General features: G+C 37.5%; 2 protein-coding genes across 2 annotated transcripts; both read left to right on the top strand.

Moving 5' to 3' along the window:
• The first annotated feature begins 178 nt into the window (after positions 1-178).
• Positions 179-5719, top strand: LOC130969827 (uncharacterized). The gene is made up of 14 exons (XM_057895723.1): positions 179-434; positions 518-580; positions 666-715; positions 813-893; positions 1004-1077; positions 1375-1457; positions 1847-1953; positions 2100-2242; positions 2320-2367; positions 2563-2615; positions 3082-3166; positions 3250-3316; positions 4147-4257; positions 4476-5719. The coding sequence occupies exons 1-14, from the start codon at positions 265-267 to the stop codon at positions 4571-4573; spliced, it is 1233 nt and encodes a 410-aa protein (XP_057751706.1). The 5' UTR covers positions 179-264; the 3' UTR covers positions 4574-5719.
• Positions 5720-6962: 1243 nt separating this feature from the next.
• LOC130967341 (F-box protein At1g61340-like) lies at positions 6963-8607 on the top strand. Its single transcript, XM_057892152.1, has 5 exons — positions 6963-6981; positions 7070-7235; positions 7417-7687; positions 7824-7898; positions 8008-8607. Exons 3-5 carry the CDS (start codon positions 7493-7495, stop codon positions 8221-8223), a joined length of 486 nt encoding a protein of 161 aa, XP_057748135.1. The 5' UTR covers positions 6963-6981; positions 7070-7235; positions 7417-7492; the 3' UTR covers positions 8224-8607.
• The last annotated feature ends 16010 nt before the right edge of the window (positions 8608-24617 follow it).

The following is a 24617-nucleotide window of genomic DNA, read 5'->3' as shown; positions in this document are numbered from 1 at the left end:
TTAATTAGTTAAGATTTAAGATTAAGATTTAGGGTTAAAGTTAAAAATTTAGGATTTACATTTTAAAAAATTATTAATATTAACCAAGAAAACGTTTGCACTTAGTTGACCCTTTCTCTTAAAAATTATGTTGAAAAAGAAAACTTAATCTTTAATATTTTTTTAATCGTTTAGAAAAGAGAAAGAACAGAGTAGAAAGCATGACGAAGAGGAGAGTGAGTTTTGGCGGTTGTAATTGCCACAGAAAAGGCGCTGAGCAGAGCCATGGGAGCAGAAGAGGAGCTTCAAGTAGCAAGCCCCATCCAACACTCCGTTTCCACCGGCTACTCGTGGCCCCGCCTTCGCTTCGATCTCCCTCCTCACCGAACCTACCACTTCCATAATCAGTTCGTCACTCCCTCTAACCCTAACAACTTCCTCAAAGCCGTCAAATGGTAACTAACTGACTAATAAACTCACCTTCTTCACACTCTCTTTCATGCCTCGCATTCATCTTTTCTCCCTCTCTTTCTTTCAGGTCGCCCGATGGTTCCTGTTTCCTCACCACTTCCGACGACAACACTCTCCGCATCTTCACTCTGTAAAATAACTTCCCTTCTTCCTCCATTATCATCTATTTATTCCGTAAAATGCACCGAATTCGCTTTTACTTTCTACTCTTTCAGACCGGACCCTGAAGCCGCCACTCTGGTTGATGCTTCACAATCTGATGACGGTATGCTACCTGCAACGTTGACGTATTCTTGCTGTTTTGAATGCTTTTGCATGCAAGCGTAGTAGTCAAATCATTTTGTTGTTGTTGTTGGTTGTAGATTCCTTTGCGGCGAGTCTAGTTATGAGTGAAGGAGAGCCTATACATGATTTTTGTTGGTATCCTTACATGTCTGCATCAGGTTCCTTCCTAAACTCCAGAACTTTTTTTATATCTTGAATGATTATTGATTATCATGCTTATTGGTCTATATGAACGAAGATTTGGCATTAAAATTTGCATATGTTTCAGATCCTGTGACCAATGTTTTTGCAACTACCACTCGCGACCATCCTATTCATCTATGGGATGCTACTTTAGGACAGGTACTGCTTCTTCACTCATGAGCTTAATTTGCAAACTACGAAGCTCGTCTGCTCCATTTGTTTTGCTTGATGCCAAAATCTTCAAATTAAACCTCTATTGTGCCGATAAATTTATTTATTCATTTTAAAGAAAAAGAAGCATGTCAAATTGATCACGAGTGTACTGTGGTTATGAGATTCATACCAAGTGTCAGTTCCAGCTTATGTTGAGCAGTGGTTACACATTCTGTTTTCTATAGTGCTATTATTGGAGTTTCTGATCCTTTATCTTTTTCTTTTTTTGGGTTCAACATGCAGCTACGTTGTACGTATCGAGCTTATGATAACATGGATGAGATTACTGCGGCATTTTCAGTTGCTTTTAATCCTGCCGGGACTAAGTAAGTAACATGTTTCTTTTGAGGACCAGTAGTTTACATATTACGTAATGCATTTTTCCTTTGACAACTTGTGCTTCATTTTTTTAAATATATCTGAAAGAGACCTTATATATCATCCACGAAAGTCACCCCCCCCCTCCCTAAAAAGAGACTTTCTTCGGGACAATTAAACATTTTATCACCCCTTAGGTTTATTTAATTAAAACGCCATGGACCAATGCTTCGGATTTCTGCCTGTTTTATCTAAAGTCACATATCCCATCCATGATGTTGTTTTTCACAATGTGGTAGAGCTTTTTACTCTGACTGATTGTGGTGATCAGTGTGATGAATTAAATTATGACTTTTATAATTAGATGATGAACCTAAATCTATTGTTTATTTTGTAGGATATTCGCTGGATACAACAAATGTATCAGGATGTTTGATCTACATCGTCCTGGCAGAGATTTTGAATTGTATTCGACAGCAAAAGATAAAAAAGAAGGCCAAACAGGTATTTTTTCAAATTAGGTATATTAATTAGATTTTAATCTTTTATTTAGAGAAAAAATATGGTAATCATTGTGCAATAATGGGAACATGCTCCAACCCAAATGTATGCATATAATTCATCCTATACCCTAAATTTTCACCATGCAGGTATCATATCTGCAATGACCTTCTCTCCATCTCATACTGGAATGCTTGCTTTGGGTTCATACAGTCAAACTACTGGCATTTATAGGGAAGACAACATGGAACTCTTGTACGTTTTGCATGGTCAAGAAGGTGGGATTACGCATGTAAGTCACCTTTGCTTGTAACTAATTGGTTCTGAATATGAAATAAAGAAGAAAGCCTAAAATTCCCCCTCCTTCAGGTCCAGTTTTCCAGAGATGGAAATTATCTATATACTGGAGGTCGGAAGGTAAGATTTTCATATTTCCTTCTCTACCTAGGTTGTTTTCAACTTGATGAATGATTTTTTTTTTTGGTTAATTTACTTAAATATCTCTGATGTAGCTCCCATTCCTTATTTTATGGTTGCATTTACCACTGTTTCTTGTCATATATTTTATATATATGATTATTCACCAATATCGGATATTCAAATTTCTTGAAGGACCCTTACATACTATGCTGGGATGTGCGCAAAGCTGTTGACTGTGTCTTCAAGTACTATTCTCTTGGTTCTCTTTCCCGTGTTTTATTTATATGTGGATTGAAATATTAAGTATAATGGTATGGAGTATAGATGCTAATGAACAAAACTGAAGCAAAGTCTAACCTACTTTTAAGTTGCAAGTGCTTCCCTGAAAACAAAGGACTTGTTGAAATTGTCAAGACCTCCCCATTATTAGACATTTAAAGAAGCAGATAATATGAGTGACATACTCTGCTTGGCTACAATGTAGTTAAATTTGTGAAATCCATAGCTAATATAGCTGCAGTATTTCTTAACTCATGATGACCCACTTTTTTGCCTGTATAAATTGCCGTTCATATGAAATCTTGATTGACAGACTCCAAGCACCTTGTTTCCTGTGATCTTTAGATTCCCACCCCCAAGGAATTAATGTACTATTTACTCCACACCTATACATGTTCAATGCTGAGATGCATGTATGCACCATGTTACTAGGTTATACAGATCATCAGAAAGCACCAATCAGCGGATACTTTTTGATATTGACCCTTCTGGTCAGCATCTTGGTACAGGCGGCCAGGTTTCTTTCTAAACCATTCCTATTTTCTATCAATGACAGTCAATTAATATTTGGCTTATGGTTCTAAATGATAATCCCTTCAGGATGGCTTAGTACATATATACGATCTTCAAACTGGGCAGTGGGTATCAGGCTTCCAGGCTGCATTAGGTACTTAATTCTTGTACTCTTCAATGATGATGGTTGGGCTTTGATAACTCATCTTTTACACTTATCTGACCTATCAGTTTTCTTGAAGTATGCTGCCTTATTTGGATCACATCTGCAATGCATATGCTCAGTGATGTTTCATTCATGCTAAAAATTAGGTCTTGCTTCCTCTTCCACCATTACTTGAAGTTCAGAGTTAAAACTATGTAATGGGTGAAACCATCTCACTTGTTTACCCATTGTGGGTTTTTTTCACATAGCTTGTCGGGTTCCACCATTTTGATAATATCTGTTTCCTCGTGTTCCCTTTAGTTCAGCTTCTAATTTTATTTATGTTTTTGTTGTGATTTGTGAACCTTGTATTTTGACTCTGGATTGATTGTTACATGCATCAAAATATCAGTGGCGTTATGGCAGTGAACTGAATTTTCTTAAATGAGAGATAATCAATTAGTCATGGTGGTTTAATTGCATGATCTGATTATTTGTGCTTACCCCATTTATCCTAATTCCATGTACTATTTGTCTATTTCCTGATTTTTGCATAAGGCCGAATTCTTCCCCCATTTTCCTTTCCTCTGTTTGCAGATAATCTAATAACTGCAAGCCCCATATAATGTAACGACTAACGAGACATAATTTTGAATCTCTGTATTCATTCATTCTTTCAAGTCCCAATGTGTTTGGTAGTTATCAAAAGTGGGGGGAGTGCAAGTCCCCTAACATTGTTTTTACCAGCTAGTTGGCCGCAGGTGTTCTTTGTGCACATTTTTTCATTCTCATAACTGTTTATAAGCCCCCCCCCCCCCCCCCCCCTCTTTTTTTTGCAGACACAGTTAATGGCTTCTCGTTCCATCCATTTCTGCCCCATGCGGTGTCTTCCTCAGGTCACCGAAGATTTGTAATTCCTGATGACGACAATGAAGATTTGAGTTTGAGTGGTATTTTGATCCTGACACTGGTTTTTTCCTGTGTTGATTCTTCTATTTTTTACACGGTTTTCATTCAATATTTGAATTATGGAATTGATAAGTTTAACAGTTGCGCTGATATACTTTTAGATTTCATGGAATTCTGAGATTCAATATATGTAGAGGCTTATTTGCCAATTTCATTGCTCTTCATTGATAATTTTGAGTATGTTTAATGTCTAATGTAGGTCATGAAAACTGCGTCTCGGTGTGGAGTTTTGGTTTGAAGGAGGATGGCAATTTCATGGATCAGACTGAAAGTGAAAACTTAGACTCAAATTCTTAATCCGCATTGTACCAATGAGGAAAACAAAACCCCCTTGGTTTTGGGGAGCCAATGATAAAAACGGTTCATTGTCTGATTCATTAGACAAAAGCCTGATCCAATCAAAGTTTTGCGTACATAATTTTATACAAATATAAGTTTTAAGTTGACTTAAGATGGACCCCGTTTGTGGTCGGTATTTCATGTGCCATTGCTTTCAAAGTTCTAGGCACGAGTCAAACTTGAAACCCCACGGCAGGCGTCAGCGCGTTCGTCTTCCTTTTCATGACGGTGGACTTGGCGACCAATAAAAGAAAGAAAGAAAACCTGGTCAAAGTGGGCAACCACCTGGCCTCAGCTATATATGGCATTTGAAAGTACTTTGGAGCCCTTTTGTAATAACCATGAGTACCTTTCACGCGTAAACTACAGGCGGTTTTGTTTAGCTTGGTGGTTGGATAATTTCCTAGGTGAGTATTGAGCAATTTTAATCCCTGATCACAAGGATTACAAAAGAAAAAGTAAATTTTATCCAAATTATTTTTTTGCTGAAATTTACATAAGAATTCGTTCGGATAAAGCTTATGTAAAATCATCTCCTCCAACCAAACAAAAAATAATAGGATAGAAATTCCGGCATCTCCACTGTAGTGAAGAAGCACCGATCGCTAATTAAAAAATGCAAATAATGCGAAGGGGAACAAAGTAATTATGTGAAAGAATATATGCTCTTGGTTGGATTTTTATTTATTTTCTTTATTCGAATCGTCGGTGGATATTGATTGACAAAAACTATTAGGCAGGGTGAATGTATTTGCAAAGATTACAAGTAAGGAAAAATCTTTATGGTCATAAAATATAAGATATCTAGGCACCCTCATAAAGTTGGTGATTGGTTGGCTTCTTAATGATCACAAAATGGCAAAGGAATCCAAGGCAAAGTAAAATGCCATTCCGCCACCTAATCCCTCAATTAAAGGTGCCAAGGAATCCGATGCAAAAGAAGAAATATTCCACTGCGTGCCTAATTCCTGAATTATAATTTTATAAGAAGTGCGATACAAAAATACAGTTACACACGGTATTGAATAACATAAGGCAAAAATGTGAACATTAAACCGAAAGTACTGTAACAGTGTATCCTATAAAATGGTAATATGGTAATATTTTCGGTTTGAAAAAGATTATACATATAGATAAATAGGATTGTGTCTTGTGTGTATATATATAATGTACTATTTTATATTATAGAGGATAAATGTTTACTTCAAATTGAACAGAGTGATATTCAAATTATTTCTCTAGTTTTTATTAGCTTATTGCTAACGATATTTCGTAAAGCATCTTTCTCTAAGCTTTTAGATTGGATTTTTTTTCTTTTCTTTTCAAATTAGAACTGTACACAGTTTGAGGAATTAGTTTGATGCCAGACTTCATCTTGAAGTTTAACTTTGTTACATATATTCAATTATATATTAATACACAAAAAATTTTTTTTTCCCTAAAAGATAAAGAAAAAGAATATGACTACTTATGTCACTATTTTTTTTTAGCTCAATAATACACTCTTAAGTACTTTGTGATAATAACATACATATGCAAGAAGATAAATCTATTATTAGATTTAATTATTTTGTATACAATGTCACATTTAAGTTGTTTGTATCCTAAACTTGCTTTCGGCATGTGATTCAAGAAACTTTGCTCTCCGCTAAGTTTTCTTAATCTATTGTTTTCATTTGATTTTATTCACTTCACCACACTCCCACTTGGCTTAATTGCTTTCCACACCTGTCCAGAGAAGATATCGCTGCCATGTTTCATCATCAATGATTGATTCCCATACATACATTCATTCATACAGCTGTTGACTTAGCATCGGCACTTCAACATTTGTTTTACTCTTACTCCTTAAGCAATTAACACAAATTACCCCGAAATAAAAACATGTAACAGCCAAAGCAAACAAGCAAAAGCCGCCAGCCGCCTACTTGGAATACAACGTCAAACTTAAAAACACCAAAGACTTTCTCAAATGGGTCCCACTATCCAGTTAGTTTAACCACTTTCCACCGTTGATCAAGGACCTTTCACAACGTGTCACCGCAGACAGAGTATAATATAGTGGGGTGTGATCCACTACGGTGAGGGTCCAGGTCATCCCTACGTCCACGTACTCATGAACGTGGTCAGGAAGCAACCGACAAAGCCGACTCGAGCCGACCATGAACCACGTCATCACCCCACTTGTGTCGCCCAAAGCTTTCCCACTTCGCCACGTGTCCCGTCACAACGGCTAGTTTTCCACACTCTCTCTCTCCAATTTTTAACCGCCATTTCCAGAGAGATATAGAAAGAGATTAAAAAAAAGAGAGTAGATATTTTCTCCGAAATTTCGCCAATTTTCCACGCGTTTCTACTGTGCACAGGTAATTGCTTTAATAAAAAAAAATTCAAAAGCTTGTTCATTTTTTCATTTTCTTTTTTCAAATTAGTTGGTTCATATATAACGAGCAGGACTCATTTGTTCCCCCAAAATACGAAGAATCTTAATAAGGCAAGTGAAAAGAGAGTAGTTGAGTTTGATCAAAGGCAGAAAATTTCAACAGTAACACCAAAGAGAATTCCATTTTCCCCCAATCTTCTCGGTTTCTTTCCTCATTGGAAACCCTCGTATATCTAGGTACGTTTCCTGTCTCATTTCTTCCCTATTTTTTTGTCCGGAGTTTGTTGAAACTGGCACGTAGCGTTCCCGCTTTTTGGATTTTTCAAAAATTTGTTTCAATATTCTGTAATTAAATACTTCATTCGGTGCTGTGACTTCGTGGCCTGTTTCTGATCCTTAAGGTTTTGGGTATTTGCAGGTTAGAGAAAGAAAGTTCGAAGTTTTAGCGCTGTTAAGTTTATTATTTTGGAGATTACTAGGGTTCACTGGAAGACATGGCGATAGGATTTGAGGGCTATAATTTTACAAGAACACGATCGCTTGGAAGGAAGAGGGTTGTTTCTGGCAATGTAGAAGGTTCTCCTCTTGATTCAGAAACTGATATGGCTCCATTGAAGAGAGTGTGTAGTGGGAGGTTCAACTTCAACTCTGAAAGGTCTCTCCTTGAAGCCCTTCCTCTTGATATTCTGGTGAGTTTCAATTCTGATGGTGTAATAGTAATTCTAAAAATTGTGTTTATTTTTTAATTATTATTTTCAAGTTCACTGATTTGAATGAAATGCAGAATTCTGAATTTTTTGTAACCCCTAATTGTGTCAATTGCAGATTAGGGTGCTGTGTGGTGTGGACCATGAGGATTTGGAGCAGCTTCTGCATGTCTCGAAAACGATTAGCGAAGCAGTGAGTATCAAGTACCATTTCTAAGTGTGATTTCTTTGTTTTTTGTGTTTCTAAATTTAGTTTAGGGTTCTAATTTGGTAACTGATGGTGGATTTTTATTCTATTGCAGGCTGAAGTTGCAAAGAGGTTCCACTTTGAGTACAGTACTCCAAAGAAGAAAACTTTTGATTCCTTTCATTCTTCCATTAATTTTAATGATGCAAAAGGGTTTGAGGAAATTGTAACTCCAAAGGCACCATTGAGGAAATCCAAGTCAAGGCTGAATAGTGGGAAGCTGGCTTCAATTTCAGTGGCCTTGTTTGCATCAGATGATGAACAGTATTAAGTCAAGGGAAAAGAGAACAAAGTGATGATATGATCACAGCTTTTCCCTTTGCTGTGTAAATAGATTGTGTTTGTTGTTTGTATATTGAATTAGTAGATTACTCCTAGATTAGGAAGGGATTTGAGCTGATTTCACACGTCTTAAGAATCTTAACAAGTCCTTATCTTCAAAATCTTCATTGAAGATTGCTATGGTCTTGTTCTGTAATCTTTCTGTAAATCTCTATAGGAAAAAAATAGAAAATGAGAGAAGATTCTAGTGATTTTGTTTGGAGGGAAATCTAGACCCTTCTAATCTGATAAGTTTGAGTGTGTGCTGTTTAATGCTGCATACTCTTTGTGCTCTGTTCAATAAAATGATTAAAGCTTCCACTTCTATGATTAACTCTATTTCTCAATATTATTTTATTTCCCTTTCTTCCATTATCTCTTGTAATGATTTATTTCGATACTGTTCCAAAGCTTAAAGGATACACAAAATATTTATAATTCTGTGAATCAATTTCTGGTTGGATATAGAAATCATCATTTGCTTTTATTAAAAGTGACATAATAATTGATACTTGTTTTAAGCCGTCTCTGGATAAATACTTGTTTTAGCTTTTCATATATTTTGCTTAGCGGCGCACATGTTTTTTCGCCTCTGCGGGCTGATTAGAACTTATAAATGCACTATAATAATTAGGAATCTTTTGATTTTTTTATTCAATTGTCGGACAAAATCGACAATAAATATTCCTTCATATGTTTTATACAGTAACAACTGAAAGGATAATTGATTAAAAAGTAAAATACAACTGAAGGGATTATTGGATTTGTATTATCACTTGGATAATTATAGGATGTCTATACTAATCCATTCCAGTTAGTGTAAAATTTACAGTGGAACTTTTTGGCTTTATATTGTAGTTCTATAGAATTTGTCAACTGATGGTACTACTTCGAAGGTAACAATTTCTGTATTATCGTCTGTCTCGGTTTTGAGCCCCTTTTTTTTAATTAGACTAATGAAAAAAATTTATATAAATTTTAGTTCTTTCTATTATTCTGGCGGTCATTGTCACTGTATCATGTTATTATTATTTTTTTGTGTTTTTTTTACTGTATTTCTCAGTCTAAAATATTAAAGACTAATTAAATTCTATTTAAGAGTTTATTATTGGTAAATAAATTGTTGCATACACAAAATAAAATTCGAACTTTTAATACTTATTTAACCAAACTAGTGAGCTAATCACTAAACTAACTCAATTTGGTTGTTATGATACTATTATTGTCAACAAACTTCCATAAAATATTTACAAGTGAGCTTGGTACAGCCCAGTTTGGTAAACATGATCTAAATTCTAGACTTAGGATTTTAACAATAAAACTGTTACGGTGGGTAACCGGAGATTAATAAGATGGATGACGTTTGGCGGCCCAAGTGTATGAAGGAGGAGAACTCCGGATGTATCTGCAACTCGGGAGGCTCCGTCCGACTTGCGCGCGTGAGTGAATGGGGGGTGGTACCTGCAAAGACACTCCGATGCCTAAGTTAGCAAGAGTGTGAGCAGGTCTAGAGAGTATTGGGTTTAGAGATACCTGAGGCGTGTCAGTGTACTTATAGTGGTGAGCCAATAACCACCATTGGAGTAGTGCCGTATCTTTAGGATATTAACCGTCCCATTATCTTAGAGAGGTTAAGATATGGCTTTATGAAGTGGTTAGAGAGATTTTAGGGGCGGTTACTCATTTGAATGAGTGTTTATCTGCCAGCCACTCTCATAACCGACTTCTTCATACTAAGTCGTGGTTGACACCGACTTCTTAAGTGGAGGTCGGTGCTTTGCTAGGCTTAATCTATTGGATCAGGCCTTTTGGTTGGACCTGGGCCCTTAACATTGGGCCAGGGTATGAACAGTACCCCTACTTGAGCCCAAGATCCTCTTAAGGCTTGGGTTCAAGTATTTAGCTCGGGTTCGTAGCCGACTTTCACGGGTTTTGAAACCGACGTGATTTTCGCGACCTTTTGTTTCTGACAGTTACGTCAATTCAAGCGTCGTGTCCGTTGAGGAAGCGTTTAGGGATTGAGGGCTTTGGTAACGGTGCAGTCTCATTAATGACTGCCTCATTTTTACCATTATGCCCCTTAGCCTATTTATAAATACTTTCCCTCTCTTTCGTTTTTCCGTTTCTGCAATCTTTCAAACTTCTTATTCCTTGTTCGTGCTGTATTCTTGTGCTTGAAGATTTCCGCTCTCTCCAACCTTCATTTCTTGGATAAAGGTTAGTTTTATTTCTTCCATGTTATGCCTTATGTTTGCATGTTTTGTTTTGTGAGTGGATAGGTTGGCCTGTAGATTTTAGCTTCGTATCTCTCCTCTTTAGGGGCCGTGTTTTTTGATTTTTCTTTTTTCTTTTTTCCTTTTGTAGGTTTCTGCCACTTTTCTTTATATATAAAAAATGGCTTCCGTAGATGTTCTTTCTCTGTGGGTTGATGACACTGTCCTTGGGGAGGAACCCCTGGTCGACGCTGAGTTTATCACTCATCTTCGTACTCATCACCGGCTTTGTACTTCAGAAGAGGACGAGCCAAAATATGAACTGATAATCCCGGGTCCTGAAGACCGGGTCTATTTTAGGAGAGTTAATGAGGCGGCCCCTCATTTTTTCTTCATGTATGAATGTATGATCACCCGTTTGGGTGTTTTTCTTCCTTTCTCTGATTTCGAGATATCTGTTTTGCACCACTGTAGAGTTGTCCCTACTCAACTTCACCCCAATTCTTGGGGTTTTTTGAAGATCTATCAGTTTATTAGCCACGCTCTGGACTTTTCGACCTCTTTGAGGATTTTCTTCTTTCTCTTTCATATGACTAAGCCCTTTAGTGGGTTAAACAACAAACAGCAGTGGGTATCCTTCCGAGCCATACAAGGTCGGAGAATTTTCACCCTTTTTGACGAATCTTTTCATGACTTCAAAAACTATTTTTTCAAAGTACAAGCTGTAGAGGGTCACCACCCTTTCTTCCTTGATGAGCACTCTTCCCCTCGCTTTTCCCTTTATTGGTTGGCGGCCTCCCCTTGTGAAAAGTATGGTCCAGATGACCTGGACGAGGTGGAGGCGGCCATTGTGGGGTTTTTCCGAGAAGCGTGGGGGAGGGCCCCATACTTGGATACCAGAAAAATCCTCCAGGGAACGCCGACTTTTGTTCAATCTCAATTAGGTAGTGCATGCATTCCTGATTTCCGAGTTGTTTCTACCGATTTGAATGTTGCCGACTTATAACTGTTGGTTGTTTTTCTTGTAGATATGGCGAGGAAGAATGCTCAGGAGGCTTACCAAAGGGTCCAGGAGGCTAAAGCGAAGTCCCGGGCTAGGTCTGGTGGTGCCAGGGCGATCACCTCTCCTCCTCCTCCTCCTCCTCCTAAAAATACTGGCACTCCCTCTCAACCCATTATACTTTCTTCCTCAAGTTTGTCTCGACCACCCCCTTCTGCCCAAATTCTCTCCGAGCCAGAGAAGAAGAAGCGCAAGACTTCGGAGTCTGGCTCTTCTTTGGATGGTGGGGTTAAGGCGGATGCTCTGGCATTCGTCCGAAAGAACATCTATCCTTTTATAAGTATGGATGATGTTTCTGTTCGAAACCACCTCGCCACCATGGCTGAGGAGAGTTTTAGGGCAGCGGGTGTTTGTGGCAAACTTTTGGACATTTTTGAGAAGACTCCCCTCAGCTCTTTGGGGGCATCCTCGAGGGTTGAGGAGTTGGAGGGGAGGCTTATTATTTTTGAAAAACATGAGAAGGAGTTGAAGGAGGAGAGAGATAAATTGAGGAAGGAGAGGGATCACCTTAAGGAGGAGGAGGGTAAGCTGCGGGCTCAATGTACTTTGGAGGCGAATTTGAGGAAAACGGCACAAGACAGCTATCACAGTTTATTTCAGGATATTGTGGCTGTGAGGAAGGACTTGCTGAATTCTCGGAACGCATACGCCGAGTTGGAGGACTCTATTGCCGATGGTGCCGAGGAGTCTTGGAGAATTTTCTTGGAACAAGTCAGAGTTATCGCTCCCGACTTGGACCTTTCTCCTTTACATCCTGATAAAGTCGTCATCGATGGTGCTATCGTGGATCCTCCTGTTCCCGAGGTTGTTTCCGAGTCAGATTTGAAGACTCGGGGGCAGAGGATCATTGAGTCTCCTCCTCATTCTAAAGAAGCTCCGAGTTCTTCCTCCGTTCCTCCGACTGGTCCTGGCGGCGCCCCTCCTGAGTCTGGCGGTGGTGATTCCTCTACTCCCTTGAAAAGATAACTTTGTTTTTTATGGCTATATGGGAGTTCGGCCTGTGAGTCCCCCCTTTTTTAAACTTATTCATTGTTGGTGGTTGTGTGAACAATTCCCTTTGGCCTTTTAAGGCCGTAAACAAAATATTCTGATCTGTGCCCTTTTTTGGATAAGGGTTTTTAAACAAAAGTGAATGCCCCTTTTTTGGATAAGGGTTTTGAGTTACCTCGTGCGTTTTGAGTTACCTTGTGCGTGTATGCTTTTCGATATTTTGAAAATCCTTTTGATCTCTTTCTGAAAACCTTTTGATTTGTTTGTCTTTCGGACTTTCTCGTTTAAGGACTTTTTTTTTTTTTTTGGGATGCCCTTTAAACTTCTTCTTAGGTTTTCATATCTCTTTTGTTGTTCCTCATACTCGACTTTCATTTTAGCGAGTTCTTATGACTTAGGTTATTTTTGCGATGCGTTTTTCTTCTACTCGGTTCTACGCTCCGATTTAAGGATCGGTGTATTTCCGAGTTTACTTACTCGGAATGTTGTTCCGACTTATGAGTCGGATTTGTTTTCCGAGTTTTTACGATCGACTCATGTAACCTCTTTACGCCGACTTGTACCTCGTCGTTTTATCCTGACGACCATCTAGGTCGGTTCATGGGATTTTCACGTTTTGTCAAGCTTAAGTCGGCGCGTTTCGTAGAAGGACTTAGAAAAATAAATAAGGATATAAGAGATATTATGAACGAAAAAAGATCTTTATTAATTAGGAAGGTACCTTCTTGCTACTAAGGGTCTTGATAGCCTATTTTCCCTTAGTCTCTACTATGATGCCTCGTTAAAAACCCTTCTCCAGAAAAAACCCTTTTGGGAAAAAATCATGAAGTTGGAAAAAGAGTACATCAGGGAGTAGAGTTCGCTTTTAACTGTAGTACCTTTTCATATTACAAGCATGCCATGACCTTGGTAGCTCAGTGCCGTTCAGGTCGGTTACTTTATAATAACCTTTTCCTAAAACTTCATTGATTTTGTATGGTCCCTTCCAATTTGCGGCGAGCTTTCCTTCTCCCGATTTGTTGACTCCAATGTCGTTTCTTATTAAGATCAAATCATCGGGGGCGAATGTTCTTCGAATGACTTTTTTGTTGTACCTTGTAGTCATTCTTTGCTTCAACGCCGCTTCTCTTATCTGGGCACTTTCACGGACTTCGGAAAGCAAGTCGAGCTCCTCTTTGTGTCCTCGTACATTTCCGACCTCGTCGTGGAGAATTACCCTTGGGCTTTGCTCATTGATTTCTATTGGAATCATGGCTTCTACGCCATAGACTAGTCGGAAGGGTGTTTCTCCTGTGGCGGATTGAGGAGTTGTCCTATAAGCCCATAACACTTGAGGGAGCTCTTCAGCCCAAGCTCCCTTTGCTTCCTGTAGTCTCTTCTTTAATCCTGCCAGTATGACCTTGTTAGCTGCCTCGGCTTGCCCATTGGCTTGTGGGTGTTCTACCGAGGTGAACTGGTGCTTGAGTTTCAGACTGGCTACTAGATTTCTGAAGGTGGCATCGGTAAATTGGGTTCCATTGTCTGTAGTGATGGAATAAGGTATTCCATACCTTGTGATGATGTTTTTGTAGAGGAACCTGCGACTTCTTTGAGCGGTGATGGTGGCCAGCGGTTCTGCTTCTATCCATTTTGTGAAGTAATCTATTCCCACGATCAAGTATTTAACTTGTCCCGGTGCTTGGGGAAAAGGACCTAACAAATCCATTCCCCATTTTGCAAAAGGCCAGGGAGAAGTGATACTGATGAGCTCTTCTGGTGGAGCTACGTGGAAATTTGCATGCATCTGACATGGTTGGCATTTTTTCACAAATTCTGTGGCATCTTTCTGCAAGGTTGGCCAGTAGAATCCAGCTCGGATTACTTTTCTGGCTAATGATCTTGCTCCGAGATGATTTCCGCAGATCCCGCTATGTACTTCCTCCAACACCCCGGCGGTCCTTGAGGTCGGTACGCATTTTAACAATGGTGTTGATATTCCTCTTCGGTAGAGGACATTTCTTACCAAAGTGTAATGCTGTGCTTCCCTTTGGATTCTTTTGGCCTCCTTTTCCTCCTTAGGGAGGATGTCGAATTTCAAGTATTCGACTAAGGGATCCATCCATCCGAGGTTTAAACCGACTACCTCAAGTGCCTCTTGTCTGTCTTCTGTTTTGGATACCGAGGGCTCTTGGAGGGTTTCTTGAATCAGGCTTCTGTTGTTTTCTCCTGGTTTGGTACTTGCTAACTTGGAGAGGGCATCTGCTCTACTATTTAGATCCCGAGGTATGTGTTTGACCTCGGTTTCCGCAAAGTGCCCGAGGTGCTCCAAGGTTTTTTCTAAGTACCTTTTCATATTTGGGTCCTTTGCCTGATACTCTCCACTTATTTGGGAGGTCACCACTTGCGAGTCGCTGTATATCATCACCTTTGTAGCGCCAACTTCTTCTGCTAATTTTAATCTGGCGATCAAGGCTTCATATTCTGCATGATTGTTAGAAGCCGGAAATTCAAATTTTAAGGAGACCTCTATTTGGGTTCCTTTTTCATCTACTAATATTATGCCTGCGCCGCTTCCTGTTTTGTTGGAGGACCCGTCTACATAGAGTTCCCATGTAGTCGGTTTTTCCTTTTGCTCTCCTGCATATTCTGCGACGAAGTCGGCGAGGCATTGGGCTTTGATTGCTGTCCGAGTTTCATATCTCAAATCGAACTCGGAGAGCTCTATTGCCCATTGAACCATTCTTCCTGCCACATCCGTCTTTTGAAGGATTTGCTTCATGGGTTGGTTTGTGCGGACTCTTATTGTGTGAGCTTGAAAGTAAGGTCGTAGCCTTCGTGAGGCTATTACTAAGGAGTAGGCAAACTTTTCTAGTTTGTGGTACCTTAGTTCAGGGCCTTGTAGGACCTTACTGATGAAGTAAACCGGGTGTTGTCCGACCTCGTCTTCTCTGATCAGGGCTGATGAGACAGCCCTGTTTGCTACGGATAGGTATAGGACGAGGTCTTTTCCCGGTATTGGTCGAGTTAAGATAGGAGGTTGGCTTAAGAATTTTTTGAACTCTTGAAACGCCTCATCGCATTCCGGAGTCCATTCGAATTGGCATCCCTTCCTTAATAAGGAAAATAGTGGGAGGGATTTTAGTGCCGATCCTGCCATAAATCTGGAAAGGGCTGCAAGTCGGCCGTTGAGCTGCTGGACCTCTCTTAAACAAGTCGGACTTTTCATTTCTAGGATGGCTCTGCATTTATCGGGATTGGCCTCAATCCCTCTTTGTGTTAGCATGAATCCTAGAAATTTTCCTGCTTCAACCGCGAAGGCGCATTTTGCGGGATTTAGTCTCATCCCATGCAACCTTATGGTGTCAAAGACTTGTGAGAGGTCGGTCAAGAGGTCGACTTCTTCCTTGGTCTTTACTAGCATGTCGTCGACGTATACCTCCATCAGGCTCCCTAGGTGGGGGGAAAACACTTTATTCATCAACCGTTGGTATGTGGCTCCTGCATTTTTTAATCCGAATGGCATGACCACATAGCAATAGTTTGCCCTCGGTGTGATGAAAGATGTTTTCTCTTGGTCGGGCTCGTACATCGGGATTTGGTTATATCCCGAGTAGGCGTCCATGAATGATAAGTATTGGTACCCCGAGCTGGAGTCCACCAGGGTATCAATACTCGGTAGGGGATAAGGGTCCTTAGGACATGCCTTATTCAAGTCGGTATAGTCGACGCACATTCTCCATTTACCATTCTGTTTTTTTACTAGCACTACATTGGCTAGCCACGTTGGGTATTTGACCTCTCTAATAAAGCCGGCTTCCAGGAGCGCCTGCACTTGCTCTTCTACTATTAGGGCTCGTTCTGGGCCGAGCTTGCGTCTTCTTTGCTGTACAGGTCGGGACCCTGGGTAAACCGAGAGTCTGTGGGACATGAGCTCGGGATCAATCCCGGGCATGTCGGAAGCCTTCCATGCGAAGAGGTCAGAATTAGCTCTTAGGAGTTCACCCAACTTTTGTTTCAGGGTTTTCCCTAGGTTGGCTCCTATGTAAGTGTTTTTTCCTTCCTCTCCACCGACTTGTATCTCCTCGGTTTTTCCTCCCGGTTGGGGTCGCAGTTCTTCTCTGGTCCTTGTGCCGCCTAGCTTTATGGTGTGGACTTCTTTGCCCTTTCCTCTCAAATTTAGGCTTTCATTATAGCACTTCCTTGCCAATTTTTGATCTCCTCTTACCGTTGCTATTCCCGCTGAAGTCGGGAATTTCATGCAAAGGTGGGGAGTGGATACCACTGCTCCGAGGCGATTAAGGGTAGTCCTGCCGATTAAGGCATTATAGGCTGACCCTTCATCAATGACTATGAAGTCTATGCTCAGAGTCCTTGATTTTTCCCCTTTTCCAAAAGTGGTGTGAAGGGGTAAGAATCCCAGTGGTTTTGTTGGCGTATCCCCTAATCCATATAAGGTGTCGGGGTAGGCTCTCAACTCTTTTTCATCTAACCCTAGCTTGTCGAAGGCGGGCTTGAAAAGGATGTCCGCCGAGCTTCCTTGGTCTACTAGGGTTCTGTGGAGATGGGCATTGGCTAGGATCATAGTTATCACCACGGGATCATCATGCCCGGGAATTATCCCTTGCCCATCTTCTTTTGTGAATGAGATAGTGGGGAAGTCGGGTGTCTCTTCCTCGACTTGATAGACTCTTTTGAGATGTCTTTTGCGAGAGGATTTAGTGAGGCCCCCTCCCGCAAATCCTCCCGAGATCATATGAATATGTCTCTCTGGAGTCTGCGGTGGTGGATCTCTTCTATCCATATCATCTCGCTTTCTTTTCCCGTGAGTGTCTGACCTTTCCATGAGATATCTATCAAGCCGACCTTCTCTAGCCAGCTTTTCTATCACATTTTTGAGGTCGTAACAATCGTTGGTGGAGTGACCATATATCTTATGGTACTCGCAGTAGTCGCTGCGGCTTCCCCCTTTTTTGTTTTTAATAGGTCTAGGGGGTGGCAGCCTTTCAGTGTGGCAAATCTCTCTGTACACATCCACTATAGAAGTTTTGAGAGGAGTATAAGAGTGATATTTTCTGGGTCTCTCGAGACCGAGTTCTTCCTTCTTCTTGACTTCCCTTTCCCTCTCCTTAGATGAGGGAGGGGTCCAGGTCGCCAACTCAGGTCTCTTAATTTCGCATTCTCTTCCATGTTGATGTACTTTTCGGCCCTTTCTTGTACATCACTTAGAGAAACGGGGTGCCTTTTAGATATGGACTGTGAGAAGGGACCTTCTCTGAGCCCATTGACTAGCCCCATTATGACTGCCTCTGTGGGCAGGTCTTGGATCTCCAAACATGCCTTATTGAACCTTTCCATATAGGCTCGTAAAGATTCTCCGACCTCCTGTTTTATTCCCAGGAGGCTCGGTGCATGTTTTACTTTATCTTTCTGAATGGAGAACCTCATCAAAAACTTCCTTGAGAGGTCTTCAAAGCTAGTGATTGATCTCGGGGGGAGGCTGTCAAACCACTTCATTGCTGCTTTCGATAAAGTGGTCGGGAAAGCTTTGCATCTCGTAGCGTCGGAGGCATCAGCTAGATACATCCGACTTTTGAAATTGCTTAGATGATGCTTCGGGTCTGTGGTCCCATCGTAGAGGTCCATATCAGGGCTTTTAAAGTTTCTCGGAACTTTTGCCCTCATTATGTCCTCGCTGAAAGGATCTTCACCCCCCGAGAGTTGATCTTCCTGATCGTCGCGAGAGTTGTGACCCTTGAGGGAGGATTCTAGCTGTAAGAGTTTTCTTTCTAACTCTTTTCGCCGCTCCATCTCCTCTTTAAGGTACCTTTCAGTTTCCTTCTGTTTCTCCCGCTCTTGCTCCAATTGTTCTAGGCGACTGTGGACAAATCCCATTAGTTCAGTTATGTGGGATGGTCCACCTTTTTCCGATTCTCTCTCGTCTGAGGGATTTGCCTTCGGGTTTTTTACCCCGGAGGTACCCTCTCTATGCTGATCATTAACTTCTTGGTGGAGGGTTAAATCCACATTGTCATTACCTGCGTTCAGATTCTCTTCTTCGGAATCCGTTTCCGCATGGACTTCCTCGTGGGATCTATCCGCCATCAATGGGTGATCTCTCGGGTCCCCGGCAACGGCGCCAATGTTACGGTGGGTAACCGGAGATTAATAAGATGGATGACGTTTGGCGGCCCAAGTGTATGAAGGAGGAGAATTCCGGATGTATCTGCAACTCGGGAGGCTCCGTCCGACTTGCGCGCGTGAGTGAATGGGGAGTGGTACCTGCAAAGACACTCCGATGCCTAAGTTAGCAAGAGTGTGAGCAGGTCTAGAGAGTATTGGGCTTAGAGATACCTGAGGCGTGTCAGTGTACTTATAGTGGTGAGCCAATAACCACCATTGGAGTAGTGCCGTATCTTTAGGATATTAACCGTCCCATTATCTTAGGGAGGTTAAGATATGGCTTTATGAAGTGGTTAGAGAGATTTTAGGGGCGGTTACTCATTTGAATGAGTGTTTATCTGCCAGCCACTCTCATAACCGACTTCTTCATACTAAGTCGTGGTTGACACCGACTTCTTAAGTGGAGGTCGGTGCTTTGCTAGGCTTAATCTATTGGATCAGGCCTTTTGGTTGGACCTGGGCCCTTAACATTGGGTCAGGGTATGAACAAAAACTATGCAAGTCCAAAAAAAATAATAATAATAATAATAAAAATGTGCATTTTAGATATTACGATAGTAATACATAGATAATTTGGATACTTATTAACCATGATATATGTATTCGGCTATTTGCAGCTGAGACCATATAACAGGATCCAAGCGTCCTCATGAAGAAAATCTCACCGAACATGTGTGCCAATCTGCAATGGAAAAATGTTACGAAGAGACACAGAAAAAAGAAGCTCTTTTCTTCTTTATAAGTGGGCCTTCCACGTAGTTGGATCTCGTTTTTTGTTAAGAGGAATTTATCTTTTTAACCTCTAAAATATGTGTCAATGAGCTATAGCTCACACAGTATTTTGCCCCCTTTCTATCTCAAAAATCTCGGATTCGATTCAAGTTCTATCAGCTGCAATCGAGAAAGAAAAAATTGGTAAGTATGTGAGGAGTGTGTAAATTTACAATCGAAAAAAAAAAATTGGTAAATATGTGAGGAGTGTATGAGTGTGTATTGTACCTAAGATTAAGGATTGTATTTAATTTTTGATAAAATAATTTTTAAAAATAAAAAATATTTGATTCTCTAATAATGATGTTAATTTGATAAAATGCATCAAATATAGGGAGATATAGATAAAAAAAAAGATTCTAAATATCATATTTCGACATAATTTTTTACAAATTAAACGAGATCTTTTCATAATTTAAATTTAGTAATTTAAATTCAGTATTTTTTTTTCGTGAATAGAAAAAAAAATTCAAAAGCAACTTCAAAAGGTAGGTTTGGATTGAGATATTTTATCAGTTTTTTATTTACTTTTTCAATAATTTTTCAAATTTTTCAACAAAAAATATTAGATAAAATGTATAAGATATTTGCTACTTATAAACAAAATGTATTCTATCAAATTAAAATTATCTTTATATGTCAAAATATAATTTTTTAGATGATTATTTTATGAAAAATGTATTTTTTAAAAGTTAAAATGATAATTTACAATTTTCTACTGGAGAAGTACCTGCCTGATCTACTGGAAGTGCATCTAAAATATTGCCAAGAGTATTTTCTCGTTGTTTTCTTTGTTTTCGGATTACCTATAACCTCTATGGCTTATAATAAAAAAATAAAAGATATTTTTTTTAACATTTATATCGACTATATATTTTAAAGAATAAAATATTAATATAATCTCTAATATTTAGATTGGGTCCTAATTTCGTTTCTAATGTTTAAAATGTTTTATTTTTATTTTAAATTGTTTATTTAGTCCTATTTAGTTTTTTAGTTATTTTTTTAAATATTATTTTTTCCTATGTTATTATTATTTTTTATTATTTTGTTATTTTTATTCTCAAATCATTACAAAAATTACTATAAACACTATAATTACAATTTTTTATCTTTTCTTCACAAGGAAAAAAAGTATTTAAAAAGAATAATTTTTATCAAAAGATTAAAATAAAATAAAATAAATAAAATATTTAAAATAAAAATAATAAACAAATTAAAACTAAAATAATTTTTTACTCTATTTTAAAACATTATCTTATACGGCCTTATCAATTTCTTTTGTTTTTCCTCTCGCTTTTCTAATTTTCTTCTCTTCCTCCTCTAAAGACTCAAATCTAATCCCACCATAATTTCCAGCTCCAAAATCAAGGTGGCCACTACCTGTACCTCACCCAACTTCTCTCCCCCAATTTTTAAAACTTTTACTTTTTAAAAGTATAATTTTTAAAAAAGATAAAGTTTATGGTATTTTTATTGTGGTGTTTAAATTATTTATTTTATTTAAAATAAAAAATAAAATATTTAAAATTTATTAAATATTATTTATTTAATTTTTTAACAAGTTAGATACAATATTAAAAATATTATAATACTTATCTTTAAAAAATAGTTTTTTAAAATTATAGTATTTATATTTAGTAAATTAAGTTAAAAATAATTTTTAACAAACACAAGCAATAATACACTCATTTAATAAAATAGTTTTTAAAATTTAAAAAATATTATAATAGACATTAATAATATAAAAGTTAGAATAATTACGCAAATCAGTTCCTAGAGATTTTAAAAGTAAACATTTTAGTTCTTAAGAAAAATTAATATACAAATCAATCTCTAAAATTTTATTCAGACGGACAAAGTAGTTCTAAGTTCATTTTTCGACAAAGTAATTACCCATATCAATCCCAAAGATTTAATACACAAATTAATTCCCAACATTTTTTTTCGTTAGAAATAATATAATCCTCCATAAAAAAAATTATTATTATTATTACCTGCACAATAATATAGTACCATAATTTTTTGTATTTTTTGAAGAAAAAAAATAATAAATTTATTTATTAGTATATATATATAGTCACTCAATAATAATAATAATAATAATAATAATAATAATAATAATAATAATAATAAAAAATAAATAAATAAATAAATAAATAAAATTATTATAAATTATTCTACAAGAAATTTAAGGTTGAAATGATTTGATATTTTTGTATTTAATATAATCAAAAGATGTCCTATTTTAAAAAATATGTTTGTATTAAAAGAAAATATTTTAATTTAGATTTCAAAACATCATTATTCACCTTACTTGTTTCTAATGAAAATAGTGTATTAATATGCTAGTGTCATCGTCCAGATACATAAAGCTAAGTTCATAAGAATAAAGGTCGACATATAGTAAAAGTAAAATAGACGGAGACTGTTATGTCTGACAGAGAAAAATATTAGTGACTGATCTGTGTATTAATTTTTCTTTAAGACTAAAATATCCGCTTTTAAAATTCTTGGGACTGATCTGAGTAATTACTTTGCCGAAAAATGAATTAGAGACTGATTTGTCTGTTGGAGTAAAACCTAAGGGATTGATTTGTGTATTCATTTTTCTTAGGGACTAAATATCTGCTTTTAAAAATCCTTGGGAACTAATTTGGGTAATTACTTTAAAAGTTAAATTTGGATATTAATTAAGGTGGCTACTCCAATGAAGATTTTATGGTTATCATCATGTGAAGATATTTTATTTCAACCATTGGATGATAAATTGTAGGACTTGATTTTTATATATTATAAAAGTGTTACTTTTATTTAAAGTGTGATCAAACAAATAAATTACACTTTTTAAACAAAGATCATCATGAAAAGATGTTTTTAGCACACTACAACAAATAAGGATTTTCGCAACGGTCGAAAACTGTTGCCATAGATCAGAAAACCGTTTCTAAAACTTTAAGCAATGCTTTGGCAACGGTTTTTGACCTGTGGTATATGCGGCCGTTGCCATAGTTACTGGCATAGATAACGGTTTTGACAACAATTTTTAAAGACCGATTTAGAACTGTTACTAGATAGGCAATGGTTTAAAACCATTCTCTTTCATGACGTAACGGTTTAAAATCATAACTGGATAGACAACAATTTTAAATTGTAGTAGTTTTGTTGTTCATAAAAATAACAATTTAAAAGCGTTGCTTTTGGTAGTATTTTTTGGCAACGGTTTTAATATTATTGTCATTTTGTAGCTACCTTTGACAACGGTTTTAATACTATTGGCTTTTGTGACTTTTGACAACGATTTTTTATAATTATTGATGATTTACAATAATTTTTTCATTTTACATTGAAATTAGTTCCGACTATTTTTTTAATTTAATGTCAATAAATAAACTTAACTATTTGAATCAAATTACTAAAAAAAACTAATAATTGAACATTTACCATCAAATTTAATTTATAAAGTATTATATAAGATCCATAATCACATTATATCATCATTACAAAACTAGTCTAAGTCATAACTACTTCAAATTATATCATCATTTTTCAAAATATAATAGCAAGGCATAATCTTAAGTGAAAATACTAATTCATTTTGGACATGATAATGCCGGAACTTAAAAATTATTACAGACAAAATTTTGTGTTACCGAAGTTTGACTAAAAAAAATATACATAATAAAGAAAAGTAGTACTCATTGCTTTGCATCATTTTGACAACTTAAAATGCACAAAACTAAATTTAAATCTAAATCAGAAACAATTAATTCATTGTTTGCACACTCAAAAACTTCAAAGTTTAAAATTTATACACGTTGACACTAGCCAAGCCATTACTGACTAAGAAACATGCAACACAAAGCATACCACAACTTTGATCTTAGCAACATTGTTTGCTCTCTCTTTATCTGTTGAGGAACTCCTAAGGACTTGGCTTTCAAACAAGCCGCGAAATTTGTTTCCAAGTCTGCTGCCAGCAAGAATGTCCTCAACTGAGTCATCAAACAAATTTTGTCCTTGAATATTATCATAATTTAAACACTTATTTTGTGAAACATTAAGACATCCATTGAGATAATCAACTCAGAATTCTCAGCCACTTTACATGCTAACAAAATAAACCAACCAACAATTAAGAAACAACCATTAACATTAACATTATGCTCCATAAAACAACTTAGCTTAATTTCAAACCAAATTGAATTAAAACAAAACTTCTATGCTTAACTTTTTACATAGAGAGAACATGTTCAGCTAAATAACTCTTTGATTTATAACAGAAAATAAGCTTAATCCAAACACACACCGTAACCGAACCTCAGCGGACGAGGTGGGAGCGGCGTAGTGGACGCAAGCGGAGAGGAGAGCATGGAACAACAGTAGATGACAGAGTAGGAACTAATGACGAAGCAGAACTATTTTCTCCTAACATTGCTCAGAACAAAATCTCATTAAAAAAAATTCAATCAACAAAGTAACTAATGGCATAACAAGCCAACATCATCATAGTAACAATCAATAATCAACAAAATTCATAATAAGCGAAACCAATTCATAAACCAAACAAAATGAAATCATGTGGTTCTTCCCAAAAGATTTTACCATAATAGAAGAATAGTCTTTATAGTTTATACCTCAAAGCAAACAGCGCAATTGTGATGCATTGCTCTTTTCAAATAGCGATGACCATCTTCCAATCATTTAGAGTAGCAGCACTGGTGGACGAAATTGTGATCACATCAATGTAGTACTCTTTGTTATTGTATGGAATCATTATTATGGCTATTGGCTATGTGTGGACACAACTCCGTTCAACTTAACCAGCAAGTGTACTGGGTCATGCAAGTAATACCTTACGTGAGTAAGGGTCGATCCCACAGAGATTGTTGGTATGAAGCAAGCTATGGTCACCTTGTAAATCTCAGTTAGGCAGATTAAATTGGTTTATGGATTTTTGAATAATTAATAATAAATAGAAAATAAAAAGGGATAGAAATACTTATGTAAATCAAACGTGGGAGTTTCAGATAGGCGTGTGAAGATGCTAGAATCCTTTCGAATCTCTACTTTCTTATTGCTTTCATCCAATCCTTCTTACTCCTTTCCATGGCAAGTTGTATGTAGGGCATCACCATCATCAATGACTAC

The sequence above is a fragment of the Arachis stenosperma genome, chromosome 3 (assembly GCF_014773155.1).
Source record: "Arachis stenosperma cultivar V10309 chromosome 3, arast.V10309.gnm1.PFL2, whole genome shotgun sequence".
Taxonomy (NCBI): Eukaryota; Viridiplantae; Streptophyta; class Magnoliopsida; order Fabales; family Fabaceae; genus Arachis; species Arachis stenosperma.
Note: the sequence above shows the minus strand (reverse complement) of the source record. Positions and strands in the feature narration are given on the sequence as shown.

Coding starts and splice junctions, on each gene's coding strand:
- LOC130969827 (XM_057895723.1), top strand. CDS start 265: ATGGGAGCAGAAGAGGAGCTTCAAGTAGCAAGCCCCATCCAACACTCC. Junction 3,167..3,249: donor ATCTTGGTACAGGCGGCCAG/GTTTCTTTCTAA, acceptor TAATCCCTTCAG/GATGGCTTAGTACATATATA. Junction 4,258..4,475: donor TGAAGATTTGAGTTTGAGTG/GTATTTTGATCC, acceptor TGTCTAATGTAG/GTCATGAAAACTGCGTCTCG.
- LOC130967341 (XM_057892152.1), top strand. CDS start 7,493: ATGGCGATAGGATTTGAGGGCTATAATTTTACAAGAACACGATCGCTT. Junction 7,688..7,823: donor CCCTTCCTCTTGATATTCTG/GTGAGTTTCAAT, acceptor TGTCAATTGCAG/ATTAGGGTGCTGTGTGGTGT. Junction 7,899..8,007: donor CGAAAACGATTAGCGAAGCA/GTGAGTATCAAG, acceptor ATTCTATTGCAG/GCTGAAGTTGCAAAGAGGTT.